The sequence below is a fragment of the Papio anubis genome, chromosome 1 (assembly GCF_008728515.1).
Source record: "Papio anubis isolate 15944 chromosome 1, Panubis1.0, whole genome shotgun sequence".
NCBI lineage: Eukaryota > Metazoa > Chordata > Mammalia > Primates > Cercopithecidae > Papio > Papio anubis.
The window spans coordinates 121835881-121851918 of record NC_044976.1 but is presented as its reverse complement, the minus strand read 5'-3'; the positions used below and the strand labels follow the sequence as shown (position 1 = coordinate 121851918).

Sequence of the window (16038 nt, the reverse complement as noted above, 5' to 3'; positions counted from 1 at the left end):
CAAAGACTGTGCTAGATTCATTCGTACACGTGATGGTATTTGTTCCACACAGCAACAATGAGAAGGCAGTGTTTTTTCCCAATTTGCAGTTGAGGATACATGGCTTGCATAAGTTGCACATTTCTAAAAGGCTGAATGAGGATTTTGAACCCCAGCCTATTTGCCTTCAAGTCCAGAGCTCTTTCCATTATATGTCAGCAGCCACAGCACTGGAGAAAGAGGGTGTGATGTCATGACGTCAGACAACCAGAGAAATGGCACAGCTTCTTCAGGGTTGATGATAGTTGTTTTAGAGCTGCCTTCTTCTAAGTGAAGCCTGGCATGATATTTGCTGGCCTTTATTTTCTGGGCGCTTTGAGTTTAAAAGGGAAGGTAAAAAATACCTGTAACTAGAAAAATATATAAATACTTTAATTTTTTTTTTTTTTTTTTGAGACAGAGTCTCACTCTGTCTCTAGGCTGGAGTGCAATGGCGCAGTCTCGGCTCACTGCAGCCTCCACCTCCCAGGTTCAAGTGATTCTCTGGCCTCAACCTCCTGAGTAGCTGGGATTAGAGGCACCCACCACCACACCTGGCTAATTTTTGTATTTTTGTAGAGACAGGGTTTCACCATGTTGGCCAGGATGGTCTCGATCTCTTGACCTTGTGATCTGCCCACCTCAGCCTCCCAAAGTGCTGGGATTACAGGCGTGAGCCACCATGCCCAGCCAAGATTTTAATATTAAATAAAGATGGCTGGGCATGGTGTTTCACGCCTGTAATCCTAGTGCTTTGGGAGGCTGAGGTGGGAGAATTGTTTGAGGCCAGGAGTTCAAAGCTAGCCTGGGCAACACAGCAAGACCCCATCTGTACACAAAAATTTTTTTTTTAATTAGCTGAGCATGATGGCACACACCTGTAGTCCTAGCTACTCGGGAGGCTAAGGCAGGAGGATGCCTTGAGCCTAGGAGTTCAAGGTTACAGTGAGCTATGATCACACCACTGCACTCCAGCCTGGGCAACAGAGCAAGACTTGTCTCTAAAACAAAAATAAAGGTTCGAGATGCACAGGACCTGTGTGTAGAATGTTATATGAGTAATGAAATATAGTCTAAAGAGGAAAAGAAAAAGGTTATAGCAGGCATTTAAAGGGAGACAGGAAGAGCAAGCGGATAGAAAAGTATTTGAAGAGTTAGGGAGCAAGGGAATAACACCTGAATTGCTTCTCAGTCTACCCAAAGAATCTGTAAATCACCAGGCATGGTGGCTTGTGCCTGTAATTCCAACACTTTAGGAGGCTGAGGAGGGAGGATTGCTTGAGCTCAGTTCAAGACCAGCCTGGGCAACATAGTGAGACCTTGTCTCTACAGAAAAATTTAAAAAATTAAGCAGGCATGGTGGCACATGTATGTAGTCCTGGATACTTGGGAAGCTGAGGTGGGAGGATTGCTTGAGCCCAGAAAATCAAGGCTACAGGGAGCTCTGATCGTGCCACTGCACTCCAGCCTGGGCAGCAGAGCAAGACCTTGTCTCAAAAACAATAAGATTAAAAATTTTAAAAATAAGCCAAGCATGGTGGTGTGCACCTACTTGGGAGGCTGAGGTGGGAGGCTTGCTTGAGCCCAGGGGTCAAAGTTGCAATGAGCCCAGATTGTGCAACTGCCCTCCAGCCTGGGTAACAGAGCAAGACCTTGGCTCAAGAAAAAAAAAAAAAGAATTTGTAAATCTATGTAAATACAACCTATACAAAACAATATTTCACATATATAAGCTAAGAACAGAGGCTAAGCTGAGTAACTAAGTACAGGAGGAATGATGAGTAATGTAATCAGAAGTGGAAGTAGTCAGGAAAGCTTCCTAGGAGATGTCTTCTTATCTGATTTTGAAGGAGTCCAGGAAGACAAAAAGAGGAGGTGCCTGGGAAGGTGTCATAGCAAAGGGAAGACCTGAGGATGGTACCACTAACCAGTGTGTGTATGTATCTCCCTTTCTGTTCTTTTCTCCCTCCCTCTTCCTGTAGCTTGGAAGCTCGAAGTCTGGCTGTGGCCATGGGAGATACAGTAGTGGAGCCTGCCCCCCTGAAGCCAACTTCTGAGCCCACTTCTGGCCCACCAGGGAATAATGGGGGGTCCCTGCTAAGTGTCATCACGGAGGGGGTCGGGGAATTATCAGTGATTGATCCTGAGGTGGCCCAGAAGGCCTGCCAGGAGGTGTTGGAGAAGGTCAAGCTTTTGCGTGGAGGCGTGGCAGTCTCTAGCAGAGGCACCCCGCTGGAGTTGGTCAATGGGGATGGTGTGGACAGTGAGATCCGTTGCCTAGATGATCCACCTGCCCAGATCAGGGAGGAGGAAGATGAGATGGGGGCCACAGTGGCCTCAGGCACAGCCAAAGGAGCAAGAAGACGGCGGCAGAACAACTCAGCTAAACAGTCTTGGCTCCTGAGGCTGTTTGAGTCAAAACTGTTTGACATCTCCATGGCCATTTCATACCTGTATAACTCCAAGGAGCCTGGAGTACAAGCCTACATCGGCAACCGGCTCTTCTGCTTTCGCAATGAGGACGTGGACTTCTATCTACCCCAGTTGCTTAACATGTACATCCACATGGATGAGGACGTGGGTGATGCCATTAAGCCCTACATAGTCCACCGTTGCCGCCAGAGCATTAACTTTTCCCTCCAGTGTGCCCTGTTGCTTGGGGCCTACTCTTCAGACATGCACATTTCCACTCAGCGACACTCCCGTGGGACCAAGCTACGGAAGCTGATCCTTTCAGATGAGCTAAAGCCAGCTCACAGGAAGAGGGAGCTGCCCTCCTTGAGCCCGGCCCCTGACACAGGGCTGTCTCCCTCCAAAAGGACTCACCAGCGCTCTAAGTCAGATGCCACTGCCAGCATAAGTCTCAGCAGCAACTTGAAACGAACAGCCAGCAACCCTAAAGTGGAGAATGAGGATGAGGTAAAATTCTGGGGAGGGCCAGAGACAAAAGGTGGCAGAGGGCTTCATGGAGACAGGATGCCTTCTATATACACACAGGGTTATGCTGTTCTTTCTGTCCTCTCTCTGTTTCATTTCACTGATAAAAGCATGGAATGTTAAAATGGAAAGACCTTAGAATTCATGTATTTTGACTGCCTTAGTTTACAAAGGAAGAACTCAGACCCAGAGAGAGAAAAGTGAGTTGCCTCAGGTCATATAGGTAATGGCAAGGCTGATGCTCCTGATGGTGCCCCAAATCATTTTTAGTAAACTGCACTGGCCAGGCGCGGTGGCTCACGCCTGTAATCCCAGCACTTTGGGAGGCTGAGGCAGGCAGATCACAAGGTCAGGAGTTTGAGACCAGCCTGGCCAACATGGCAAAATCCCGCCTCTACTAAAAATACAAAAATTAGCCAGGCATGGTGGCGGGTGCCTGTAATCTCAGCTACTTGGGAGACTGAGACAGGATAATCCCTTGAACCCAGGAGGCAGAGGTTGTAATGAGCAGAGATCGCGCCACTGCACTCCAGCCTGGGCGACAGAGTGAGACTCCGTCTCGAATGAATAAACAAACAAACTGCCATTCCATTAACACCTACTGTGTTAATGAGAACTGTGGCAGAAGCCCTCCACACCCTGACCTGAGACTTGAGATAGCTACCAGAGCCTCTCAGAGAAGCATCTGTGGGAAAGGAAAGGGTGCTATTGTCTTTGTGTGTGCTGGGGTAGGGGAGATGTTAGATAAAATATCAGCGTCATTCTCCTGGCCACTCCTACTCACAATCTAATCCCTTTTCACTACCCCCTGAAGATCCTACCTTTTGTTGACATAAGTGTAAGGTTCATTCTCTATCACTGAGGTATCTGGAGAATGCCTTTATTGCCTGCCTTTCCTTGTGGGAAAGAGTGCCTTGCTGGTATCTTTCCCATACCATTTGGGAGAAGCACAAAGGGAAGAGAAAGCACTCTTAGTATAAAGTAAATCTAGTGCCTAGTCAAGGACCTGGAGGCTGGGAAAAAGAGGAAGCTACAACAGCAGTTGGAGGTATAATTTAGGATACAGAGCAGGGAAGAGATGGCCACATGAATAGGTTATACCTACTTTTCACTCCACATCTGGACGGATAGCAGAGAAAGCTGCCCAGTGAACTACCAAGTGTCAGTGACCTGGTGTCCCAGCTAGACAATGGTGCTCCAGTCCTCCTCTCTGACTCACCATTGGCCAGGCTCCCATCCTGGCTTCCAGCCCAGCCTAGACAAGAAGGGAGAAAAAAAGTAGGAATTTGCACTTTTTGAAAAATGCATATAGCTATGGTCCTGGCATCTGCCTCTGTGGGACATATAACCCACCCACGTTTTTGATACAATGGGACTTCTTTCAAATAGAGGGAAGTCAGAGAGACTAGAGAAAAGGAAGAGGGAGGGAAACTATAGAGCCTGCTCTCTGGAAATTTGGAATTTTGTTAGGATAATTTAATAATGGTAAAGTTAAAAGTACTAACATTTATTCAGCACTTATGTGCCAGGCATCTTGCCAAGTACTTTACATTTAATCCTCACAACCATGCTGAGAGACAGGTATTATTTTACCAACGAGGAAACTGAGGCTTAGAAAGATTAGATGTTTTGCCCAAGGTCCCTTAACTAGTGAATGTCAGACCAGGACTCAAATCTCTAGCTGGTGCTCATAATCATTCAGCTGAACTGCCTTGGTTATTTCTCGATATGTACTTCCCGAGGTCCCCAGCTGTCAGAAGCCATGTGGGGAAGAACGGCCCAGTCTATGGCCATCTAAGCTTCCACATCCATGCACAGGCAAAGCCAAAACTGTTGTCAGAGCTAGAATGGACCATTTTCATTTCTGGTTGAGCTTGGCAGCAGAGCCCTGGGTCATGAAGGGAAGTTGCTGCAGAACAAGAAGAGTCATCCAGATTCTGGTGGAACATGAAGGGTTGGATAGCTGTCCCATCTTGGGGTCAAACCTGTAGCAGAGGGTGAGCAGCTGGAAGTGAATTCCTTGGTGCCTCTTGTCAGGCTTGGCTTTTCTCTGTATCCATTTTGTAGCGCTCGTCTTAGGACCAGAAAAGCTGAGGCCTCAGGACTTTTCTTACTCTGCTAATCCTTGGTCCCTCTTTCCTTGCATCTAACTCCCACTCCAGGATAGGATTATGGATGGCACTGAGAGGCAGGTATTAGGTGAATACTTATATCATTTAGGGTGGGTTCTGTAGCTGCCATTCTTTCCAACCTGACTCCTTATCTTGGGTCACTAGATGCAGGAAAGGAAGGAGATACTATGTTCCCAGGCACTCCAGCGTTATCTGATACTGACGGAATGAAATACCTGAATTCACTGTGGCTCCTCAGAAAATGGGAGAGCAAGAAAGAGACAGAGAGAAACATGAATATCACTAGGTTTCTAAGCATTAGAGTCTTCAGCACAGGGGTCTCTCCCAACCCTTTTCCTTCCTTCCGTCTGTCCGTCCGTCCGTCCTTCCTTTTGCCCACCCGTCCATCTGTCTGTCCGCCCTTTTTGTTGCAACAGGGTCTTGCTCTGTTGCCCAGGCTGGTGTGCAATGGCATAGTCATAACTCACTGTAGCCTTTAACTCCTGGGCTCAAACAGTCCTCCCACTTTAACCTCCCAAGTATCTGGGGCTACAGCTGTGTACCACTACATCTGGCTAATTAAAAAAATTTTTTTTGTAAAGATGAGGTCTTGCTGTGTTGCCCAAGCTAGTCTCAAACTCCTGGCTTTAAGTGATCCTCTCGCCTCAGCCTCCCAAGTCACTGGGATTACAGGCATAAGTGACTAGACCCAGCCCCTTTGGCATTTTGAGGATATGTCTGTCAAGGCCTTTGTCCCCTAAATACCAAAGGAATTGGTTTTCCGTTTACTCATCCTTCTTCCCTTTCATGTAACATTCATTCACTCAACATGTAGTTATTGACCTTGTACAGTGTGCAAAGCCATGTGCTAGAGGCTGTGGAGGATGGGGGATAAAATGTTATCCTCCCCTCTAGGAACGTGTAAAGTAATAATGAAAACCTCAGTATCTAGGAAACTGTTTAGTTTGTGACTCTCTTGAAAAAATTGTTTTCTGCCATAAGCAGGAAGTATACAGCTTACTAAAATGAGGCACATAATTAACGCCTGAGTAGAGATACTTTAGGAGAATCTCTAGGTAGACCCTAACACTCTGCTTCCAGTCTCTTGCTTTCCTTTTAGGTTCTGAGTTTAATACTATGCTCCCACCAGTGGTAGAGGAGCTCCCAAGGGTGAGGTTGGGCCTCAAAGAAGAGGCTCAGGGTCAGCATGTACAGTTCTCTTCCTGCCCATGGTCTCCCTGCAGAGCTGTTCTCTGCTCAGCTCTCACAGCGTTCTCTTTCTTACTATGAGGAATCCTTTACACTGTCTCCCACAGTCAGAAGGCTTTGCGCTGATTTTTCACATTTTCCACCATTGCTCCTCAAAGCCTGCCCCTTCAAAGCCATTTTGTCAGCCTAGTTGGGGAACTCTGCTCAGGCAGTTTGTCCTCCCATTTGTAACCAAATGGCAAATATTTTGGTATAGAATGGGGGAGCTAAGAGGAGAGAGTGATTTAGGTACCACACCCTCCCCCACATAATGACACTGTTAGTAGATTAGCTTTGTCTTTTCAGAACTGCAACCTTTGTACAGAGAAATCTGCCACATGTCACACTGGAAGCCCCAGTAGGCCCTTCTAGCTTGATGTAGTGTGATGTCAGCTTCTTGCTTCATCTTTACTCCCTGGAGCTGACTCAGTATGAGTGACTCAAGCCCAGGGAGTAGGAAGAGAGGAGCAGGTCATGATATACCTCCCTTCCCCCAGGGCTGTTAATGAGTCAGATAGGACCTGTCTGTGAGAATCAGCTGGAGCTTTGCTCAGGGAGCCAATATCCTGCCTGCTGTTCCTTCTTCAACCAGCTCATAGGTAGAAATAGAACCACTAAGTCATAATAGACTCTGACATCCTCACTGCCTTAATTCTCCCACCACCTTCTACCCAAAATGGAAGAGTTGTTGCGTTAGGGGCATGTTTCCAAGTGTGGCTTCTCCCTCAAAGTGCTCCAGTCCCCACATTCTTCAAGGAAGGACCTGAGTATAGGACCTCCAGCTAGAATAGAACTGAAACCATGGAATTGAGTTCAAGTGAATCTACTCAGCAGATTTCAGAGTAGAAACTCACTGACCATTGCCCTCCTGCCCTGGGAGCTCTTAGGACTTTGTCTTTTAAGTCTAACACCCCAACACCAACGTCCTCCCAACCTAGATTTGTGCACATGTGCTGCCCCGTTCCCTGCCCTGGTAGACCATGTTGGACAGAACCCAGGATGAACCCTGTGCATGAGTGTTTCCTCAGAGCTGCTGAGTGAGAGTTTGACACCATCTCTTTCCCCTGTTTTTCACACAGACACGTATGGCACAGGAATTGGGTGATGTTTAGATAAATCCTCTGGGCTGGAACTAGGACAGCTGCTATCCAGCTAGTCAGCTTTCTAGATGGATATAGCTAGGACCTAACTCCCCAACTTATATCAAAAATCGTAATATATTGATTGTCATGTGGATAGCCTGATAGGAAGCCTAAGGAGTTTTGGTAGATAGGAGATTGATTTATCCTTCTCTCCCATCAGCATCCAGCCCAGAGATTTTGGGCTTATTGGTCTAGCATGCTCTTTGTCACACAGGTTCAAGGTTGGGATTCAGCTTCCCAGGGTGATAATGCGGCCAATTAGAGAAGAGGTATACCTGCCACTGAAAATTTAGCTTTTCTTCCTCCCTGAGGTTTCCAAAAAGCTGGAGGAACATGGGGTTTCCAGTATGGGAGCCATGCAGCTTATTAAGTTCAGTCCTGTGGTGGTCCCCATGGAGAAGGATTTGGTTGAGAGCATCTGAGTGGGTAAAAAAAAAAGAGCAGGGAAGCTTGGCAGTGCAGTTACTGCCCTAGGGACCCAGTTTTAGAGCTTTGGCCTAGAAGGAAGATCCACTCAGTTGAGAATAGAAGGGAATAAAGTGAAAAGCAGAGGCTGCTTTGTCTCTTCAGTCCTTCTGACCTTAAAGTCTGAGCTGCCCTTCCAGCATCTCCCACAAGTGGTCAAGCATCTGGGCAAGTAGCATTTCTGAGCTGACTTTCTTTTATTAAAGCAGAAAGGTAGAACTTCACTAGAGAAGCAGTTACGATCCAAGTTGGAGCTAAATTCTTTACCTTTGTCTCTCTCCCCTCCCTTCCCACCCCCTCCTTCTCCCTTTGCCCTCTGGCCCTTTCCCAGGAGCTCTCCTCCAGCACCGAGAGTATTGATAATTCATTCAGTTCCGTAAGTGGGGTCAGGCTGGGACTGGGTGGCAGGCTCCCCCAATGGCCGCATTTCCTCTCCGTCCCCAGGTCTTCTGAGCCCCCAGGCCAAGGCTGAAGTTAAAATGCCCCTTTTCTTCCTGGGAGATCAGCTCCTCCCTCCCAGACCTCCCAGATCTGCTCTCCCTGACCTTTGCGGTGGAAATCCTGAGCCCAGGCTGAGATGAGCTCAGCTGATCCTTCTCTCAGAGACAGCTGGAGTATAGTGCTGCTCAGCCCCCAGCTCCTGAGTGTCTGGAGCAAACAGCTGGGAGAGAGGTAGAATTCACTCCTGGATTGGAGCCAAAAACTGCCTAGCAGAAACCCCCAGGATCCTGTTTCTCCCACCCAGAACCCTTTCCCCATGGCTTCTGCCATGAGATTATTAACTATTTATTAATAATCTTCTAAATGTTAGGCCCTGTGCTGGTGAGCTGACTCCAAAAACAAATAGGACTTGGCTTGAAGGAAAGTTTTGCCTCCCCACAACTGGTTTTCTTTTTTAACTTCAACCACATTTTTTCCAGGTCTGAGTTCTTCCCTTTTTCCAGCTCACTGCCCAGGATGTTCCATAATCCCCTCTCCTTTCTTGTTACCTCTGGACTAACCCATGACCCTTTGGTCCCACAGGGTCTTGGACCTTGTTGCTGGGCAAAGACGTGAGAGGAAATGCAGGACCTCTGGGAGTTTGGATGATTTTTTTTATATTTTCTATTTGATTTGTCTATCAAATCAGTTTTCTCTGTTCTGTGCTAATCCCCTTTCAGTCATGATTCCTATCTCCTCCCATGTGGCAAAGCCTCTCTCTTGAGGCCTGGGGTCACATTTCCAACATGCTCACGTAACTTAGGGGCCCCTAACCCAAATGCTGATTTGAGAATGGGAAGGAATTCTGCCTTTTCTAATCTGAGATGATTATGAATTGGTTGGGGTAGAGGGTCCTTGAGACAGAGATCAGTTGCCATCTGAGTGGATTCAGATGAAGGAAGAAGTGAGTCTTCAAATTTCCTCTTATTTTCTTTCTCTATTAAACGCCCAGGATATTTTCAGGGACCTTAGAAACCCAATTCCATTGTTTTCCTTTTCTTTTTCTCTTTTCAACAATGTCACCTAAAGCATTCCTGAAGGATTCAGACATCCTCTTTCATTCCCTATGTGGCACTCTGAGCCATCTCCCAAGAGGCAAAGGCCACGATGAGCTTTTCCTTTGAATCCTGGCACTGTTGCACATGGAGAGGTAGATCTGATACTCCCCAGTTTTCAAAAGAAGCTCTTTTAGAGTGTGAGGGAGCAAGGATAGAAATTCTCAATCCAGAAACTAAGCAAGACAGATGGAAAGGGAGAGAAAGGCTTGGTGAGTCAAATGCTGTTTCTACAAGAGGAGGAGAGATTGTTCTTATCCAGCTGAGGGGAGATGGGATAGGGAGTTGGGTGGCTATCTTGATAAAATGCCCCTTACGGTAGAAGGGCTTAGACTGGGAAGAGAGCCCTTCTTCATGTCTAGCTGAGTCCCTCTTTTTCCCCACCTGCACCTTACTTCCCAGACCAACCTTGCTCGTTCTGAGGATGACTGAATTGCCCAGCACAAGGAGCCAAACTCACAGCAGGGAATTCATATGGGGAACCTAGTCACTGAGAGGTAGGGGAAGAAGACCCAAAGAGGAGTCACTAAAAGAGACAGGCCTTCAGGGCCATCATCAAGGGCTAAAAGGAGCTGTTGCTTTCTCCATCCACCTACCTCCTTCTATCTGCTTTTTCTTTCTCCTTGATTAATGTAAAGTCTGCTCTTTCCATCCCCTGCATGTGCATTGACGCCTTGTAAGAGATTGTGGGACGGACAGGGGGATACCATGGAAATCAACAAGTAATTTGAATGACGAGCATCTTCCCTCTTTGAAAGTGGAAATACTGATATGGGGCTCCCTTCTCTAGCCTTGCGGGACTTGGCAGAGCCCCTCGGCAGAGATCTAGCCCAGGGATCCAGATGGAGAGAGGGACAACCCTGTTCTTGAGAAGGGTGAAACAATTCAGGTGTAAGCAGCTCTTCTTTCTGTGCCCCTGGCTAACCTATCCAGATGTTGTCCCCTGCTCACTCTGAAGCCTTGGTACAGTCCTTAAGGAACCCAAGTTCAAGAGAAGAGGGGTGCATCCTAGTTACCTGGACTCACGGCCTCCCTTACCCTCAAGGATAGCCTGTAGGGAAGGAATGTGCTGGCTATTCTCAATTCAAGCTGTGAAGGGTGGGTGGAAGCACCTACTAAGACTAAAAAACAGTTCCTTTCTTGAAGTTCTCCAGATACTGGGGTCTCCGGCCTGCATGGCCAGGAGTGACTGAGTGGGTGGGCCATTGTATTATATGGTTTCTTCACCATCTTTTGTCTTACCCCAAACCCCTGTAGCCTGTTCGACTGGCTCCTGAGAGAGAATTCATCAAGTCCCTGATGGCGATCGGCAAGCGGCTGGCCACACTCCCCACCAAAGAGCAGAAAACACAGAGGCTGATCTCAGAGCTCTCCCTGCTCAACCATAAGCTCCCTGCCCGAGTCTGGCTGCCCACTGCTGGCTTTGACCACCACGTGGTCCGTGTACCCCACACACAGGCTGTTGTCCTCAACTCCAAGGACAAGGTAGATGGGTTCTGGCCCAAACCCCTACCCTGGATGTGACTCTTCACCCATGGTTGTTCAGGGTTTGTGTGTATGACCAGTGATGCCCCCACCAACATCCTAGTCTCCCTTCATAGTTCATGATGCATATGTCGACCATGACTGTCTCAGTGCGATTGTGATTTTGAGAGCCCTCCTGTATCCTTTTTTGGGCTTTGTTTTTCTGGACCAAAGAAACCTAATCTTTTTAGCTTCCTTCTTGCTGTATCTTAGGAGAATTGCTCTTTACCACACCTTATGGTCATTTTGGTGGCTCTTCTCCAGCCCTTCTATAACTCTTGAGCTTTCCAGATACAGCAACCATAAGCATAGAGAAATATTTTGTTTCTAAGACCTTTTCTGAGCAGAGTGAGCAGACAGAAGGAGAGAAGGATGCCCAACTCACACTGGAGAGAATTAGCTGAATGTGTATGCTGACGGGAATATTCATGGTTCAGATTCTTCTTCTTTTTTGTTTGAGACGGAGTCTTACTCTGTCACTGAGGCTGGAGTGCAATGGCACAATCTTGGCTTACTGCAACCTCTGTCGCCTAGGTTCAAGTGATTCTCCTGCCTCAGCCTCCTGAGTAGCTGGGATTACAGGCACCTGCCACCGCGCCTGGCTACTTTTTGTAGTTTTAGTAGAGACGGGGTTTCACCATCTTGGCGAGGCTGGTCTTGAACTCCTGACCTCATGATCCACCCTCCTCGTCTTCCCAAAGTGCTGGGATTACGGGCATGAGCCACCGTGCCTGGCCCATATTTTTCTTTCAAAGGAAATATTGAAGTTTGGGATGCTCCTTGGGACAGTACCCAGCTTTGTCCCAGTCTTTTTGTCCGCTGTAGCTCCCTGGGCCCTGTCTTCAGGACAAGCCCACAGAGGCATCTAGGCCTCCCTTACAGGCTGTAATTGATAGTCTAGAGTGGTTTGGCCCAAATGCATCATCTGTACATTTTGGAGCTCAGTTGTTCATAGTTTCAGGGGACTACTGAATGAAGGCTGGAGCTAGGAGAAAGGACAGCAGGAAGAACCTTGCTAACGGAGTTGAGATTTGGGGGTGAATGGTGGAAGTAAGTTGCAAATACTGTTCTCACTCTTCCCCCAGGCTCCCTACCTGATTTATGTGGAAGTCCTTGAATGTGAAAACTTTGACACCACCAGTGTCCCTGCCCGAATCCCTGAGAACCGAATTCGGAGTACGAGGTCCGTAGAGAACTTGCCCGAATGTGGTATTACCCATGAGCAGCGAGCTGGCAGCTTCAGCACTGTGCCTAACTATGACAACGATGATGAGGCCTGGTCGGTGGATGACATAGGCGAGCTGCAAGTGGAGGTGAGGAAGCTTCAAGGAGGTAACGCTGGGGCACAGGAGCTTTCTCCAGGAGCTGTCACTATATTGGAAACAAGGCAGCATATCCCAAGGCAGGGTAAGGCAAGTACCCAAATGAGTGGTGTAGGTAGTGAGAGGTAAGAGGGAGAAAGCTCTGAACAACTCTAGTCTGGAATAGATTCAGGTGGAGCTCGTTTTCCTGGTGAAAGAATTCAGATTTAAATGTAAAGAGGAACTTCTAGGCCAAGGGGAGTGAGGGAAATTTAATGAAAATATTTATTGAACACTTGTATAAAATTGTCATAGAATAACAGAGGATGAGAAATCATACATTAATTCATTCAAGAAATATTTATTGAGGGCTTTCTATGTGCTGGACCTGAGTGCTGTGTGCTAGTGAACAATACTTGGCCCCTGCCTACAAGGGGTTTATGACCTAACTGGAAAGAGAACAAGGCCAGTAAGCAAGTAGTTGTGTGGTGAGAGCCAGGTCATGGTGGAAAGGATAGGACATTATAGGAGCACCAGACTTAGGGCAGGCATCACAAGAGATTTCCTGGAAGAAGTAATCTCTCAGCTAAGGCTGGAAGCATGGGTAGGAATTAGCTGGACAAAGACTGCTGGACAGAGGGAACACTGCGTGCAAAGGCCAGAAGACAAGAGGGAGCTTGGGCCATTATAGGAACTGAAAGAAATTTTGTCTGGCTGTGATGTGCAGGTGTGGGGTAAGAAGTGGTGAAGAATAAGACTGGACACGTGGGCATGGACCAGGCTACAGGAAGGACCCTATAAGCTGGGGAAAGAAACTTGGACTTTATTCTGGGGCATGAAGAGCCAGAGCAGAATTTTATGTAGAGCTATTAACACAGCTGGCCAGGCGCGGTGGCTCACACCTGTAATCACAACACTTTGGGAGGCCGAGGTGGGTGGATCGCTTGAGGTCAGGATTTCAAGACCAGCCTGGCCAACAAAGTGAAACTCCATCTCTACTAAAAATAGAAAAATTATGCTGGGTATAGTGGCGCACGCCTGTAATCCCAGCACTTTGGGAGGACGAGACGAGTGGATCACCTGAGGTCAGGAGTTCGAGACCAGTGTGGCCAACATGGTGAAACCCCGTCTCCACTAAAAATACAAAAGTTAGCCAGGCGTGGTGGCATGTGCCTGTAATCCCAGCTAATCGGGAGGCTGAGGCAGTAGAATTGCTTGAACCCAGAAGGCAGAGGTTGCAGTGAACCAAGATCACGCTACTGCACTTCAGCCTGGGTGACAAGCAAAACTCCATCTCAAAAGAAAAAAAAAAAAGGCCGGGTGTGGTGGAGCATACCTGTAATCCCAGCTACTTGGGAGGCTGAAGCACAAGAATCACTTGAATCTGGGAAGCGGAGGCTGCAGGGAGCCGAGATCACAGCATTGCCCTCCAACCTGGCCGACAGAGTGAGACCCTGTCTTAAAACAAAACAAACCAAAAACACAGCCAGGGTCAGGTGGCTCACACCTGTGATTCCAGCACTTTGGGAGGCTAAGGTGGGCGGATCACCTGAGGTCAGGAGTTCAAGACCATCCTGGCTAACATGGTGAAACCCCGTCTCTACTTAAAAAAAAAAAAAAAAAAAAAAAACGGCCGGGCGAGGTGGTGGGCACCTATAGTCCCAGCTACTCGGGAGGCTGAGGCAGGAGAATGGCGTGAACCCAGGAGGCGGAGCTTGCAGTGAGCTGAGATCTGGCCACTGTACTCCAGCCTGGGCGACAGAGCGAGACCTGTCTCAAAAAAAACAAAAAAAAACACACAGCCAGGTTTCACTCTGCCAAAAGACAGAATCTCTGTCTTTGAGTTTACAGTCCAATTGGAGACATTAGACATTTAAGAAAAAAAAAATTTAGATATACAACAAAGCAGTGTGTACTAGGTGACAAATGGAATTGAGAAGAAATGCTCTGGTATAAAGGAGAGAAGAGACTTGACATGGGCCTTGGGGTCTGGTAGAATATTCTGTAGTTAGAGAGATATGAGAAGATAAGATTGAATGACTTAGATTGAAGAAACTGTCAGAAGCTAGTCTGCAGAGGGTCTGCTTTGGACCCTAGGGGAGAACACATCCCTAGCCTTGGGGGGTTCTCAGTGAGGCTGAAATTTTGAGCTCCTGTGATGGTCCTGGCAGTGGTTTGCAAACTTCAGTGCATTGGAAGTCTTCTGGAGAACTTGTTAAAAATTCAGACTTTCAGATCCCATTCCCAGTAATTCTAATTCAGATTGATGGTGGGGCCTGGGAGTCTGCATCCCGGGTAATTCTGATGCAGGTAGTTCACATGTTGAGAAATGCTGCTCTGGGCAGCCTGGGGTCCAAGTAATCAACATGGTGTGTAAGCAGAGTTTGAAAGGGAGGGATGAGCATGCTGCAGTGATAGCAAGCAAGCAGGAGGGGAAAGACAGGAGACCTATACTTAGCACTTCTGACCAGCACTCCCCTGCTATCTCCAGCTCCCCGAAGTGCACACCAACAGCTGTGACAACATCTCCCAGTTCTCTGTGGACAGCATCACTAGCCAGGAGAGCAAGGAGCCTGTGTTCATTGCAGCAGGGGACATCCGGTATGGCCAGATCATATTGCCTCTATTAAAAATACAAAAAAATTAGCCGGGCGTGGTGGCGGACGCCTGTAGTCCCAGCTACTCGAGAGGCTGAGGCAGGAGAATGACCTGAACCCAGGAGGCGGAGCTGGCAGTGAGCCGTGATCGCACCACTGCACTCCAGCCCGGGCAACAGAGCGAGACTCCATCTCAAAAAAAAAAAAAAAAAAGCACCCCAGGAAGGAGTTCGAGCAGTGTGTCTCAAAGTGGGGTCTCAAAGCGACTGTTTGTCAGAATCCAGAGGGAGGAAGGAGGCCTTGTTGAAAATGCAGATTCTAGGCCAGGTGCGGTGGCTCACACCTGTAATATCAGCACTTTGGGAGGCCGCAGTGGGTGGATCACAAGGTCAGGAGATCGAGACTCCTGGCTAACACAGTGCAACCCCGTCTCTACTAAAAAAATACACAAAAAAAATTAGCTGAGTGTGGTGGTGGGCGCCTGTAGTCCCAGCTACTCAGGAGGCTAAGGCAGGAGAATGATGTGAACCTGGGAGGCGGAGCTTGCAGTGAGCCGAGATCATGCCACTGCACTCCAGCCTGGGAGACAGAGCAAAACTCTGTCCAAAAAAAAAAAAAAAAAATGCAGATTCTAGAGACACCCATTCTGAATCAGTCTTGGTAGAGGAATATGGAGTGCCTGGTAATCTTAATTTTAACATGACTACAATCACTAAGTTAGCAAAAAGGTGTCACTGGTTATGTTTTCTTCCATGAGTCCCGTTCAGCCTGGGTTCCTATCTTCGTGTGCCCAGAATCCAGGAGACAGTGCAGGAAATGTCAGTATAGACGGCATGGGGCTTGTGGGTAGCTCCTCCAAGCAAATGATGTATTTTCTTCCTCACAGCCGGCGCCTTTCGGAACAGCTGGCTCATACCCCGACAGCCTTCAAACGAGACCCAGAAGATCCTTCTGCAGTTGCTCTCAAAGAGCCCTGGCAGGAGAAAGTACGGTGAGTTGGGTGTGGGTCTCTGAACACCTCTTAAAGCTCAGAGGCAGTTGCAGGGGCTCACTGTACCAACTTTATTGTCCATCAGCCTCCAAAAAAATCTGTCAGACTCGCAGCCTCCAAAAAACTCTGTCAGACTCGCAGGCTGTCTGGGTCCTTGCCCTATGGGGCA

The 16038-nt window shown here is 47.9% G+C and overlaps 1 protein-coding gene across 15 annotated transcripts in view; it reads left to right on the top strand.

Annotated features, from left to right (window-relative positions):
* PI4KB (phosphatidylinositol 4-kinase beta) overlaps positions 1 to 16038 on the top strand; it is a 36043-nt gene that overhangs the window by 10147 nt on the left and 9858 nt on the right. For 10 of the 15 annotated variants that reach the window (XM_031656325.1, XM_031656522.1, XM_009180983.3 and 7 more), the window contains 6 exons: positions 2001 to 2937; positions 8253 to 8297; positions 10714 to 10941; positions 12066 to 12293; positions 14773 to 14882; positions 15765 to 15869. In XM_031656325.1, the coding sequence (XP_031512185.1) occupies positions 2029 to 2937; positions 8253 to 8297; positions 10714 to 10941; positions 12066 to 12293; positions 14773 to 14882; positions 15765 to 15869 (1625 nt within the window). In that variant the 5' untranslated portion in view covers positions 2001 to 2028. The remainder of the gene's footprint in view (positions 1 to 2000; positions 2938 to 8252; positions 8298 to 10713; positions 10942 to 12065; positions 12294 to 14772; positions 14883 to 15764; positions 15870 to 16038) is intronic. The other 5 variants (XM_009181007.3, XM_031657333.1, XM_009180992.3 and 2 more) reach the window with 1 other exon arrangement.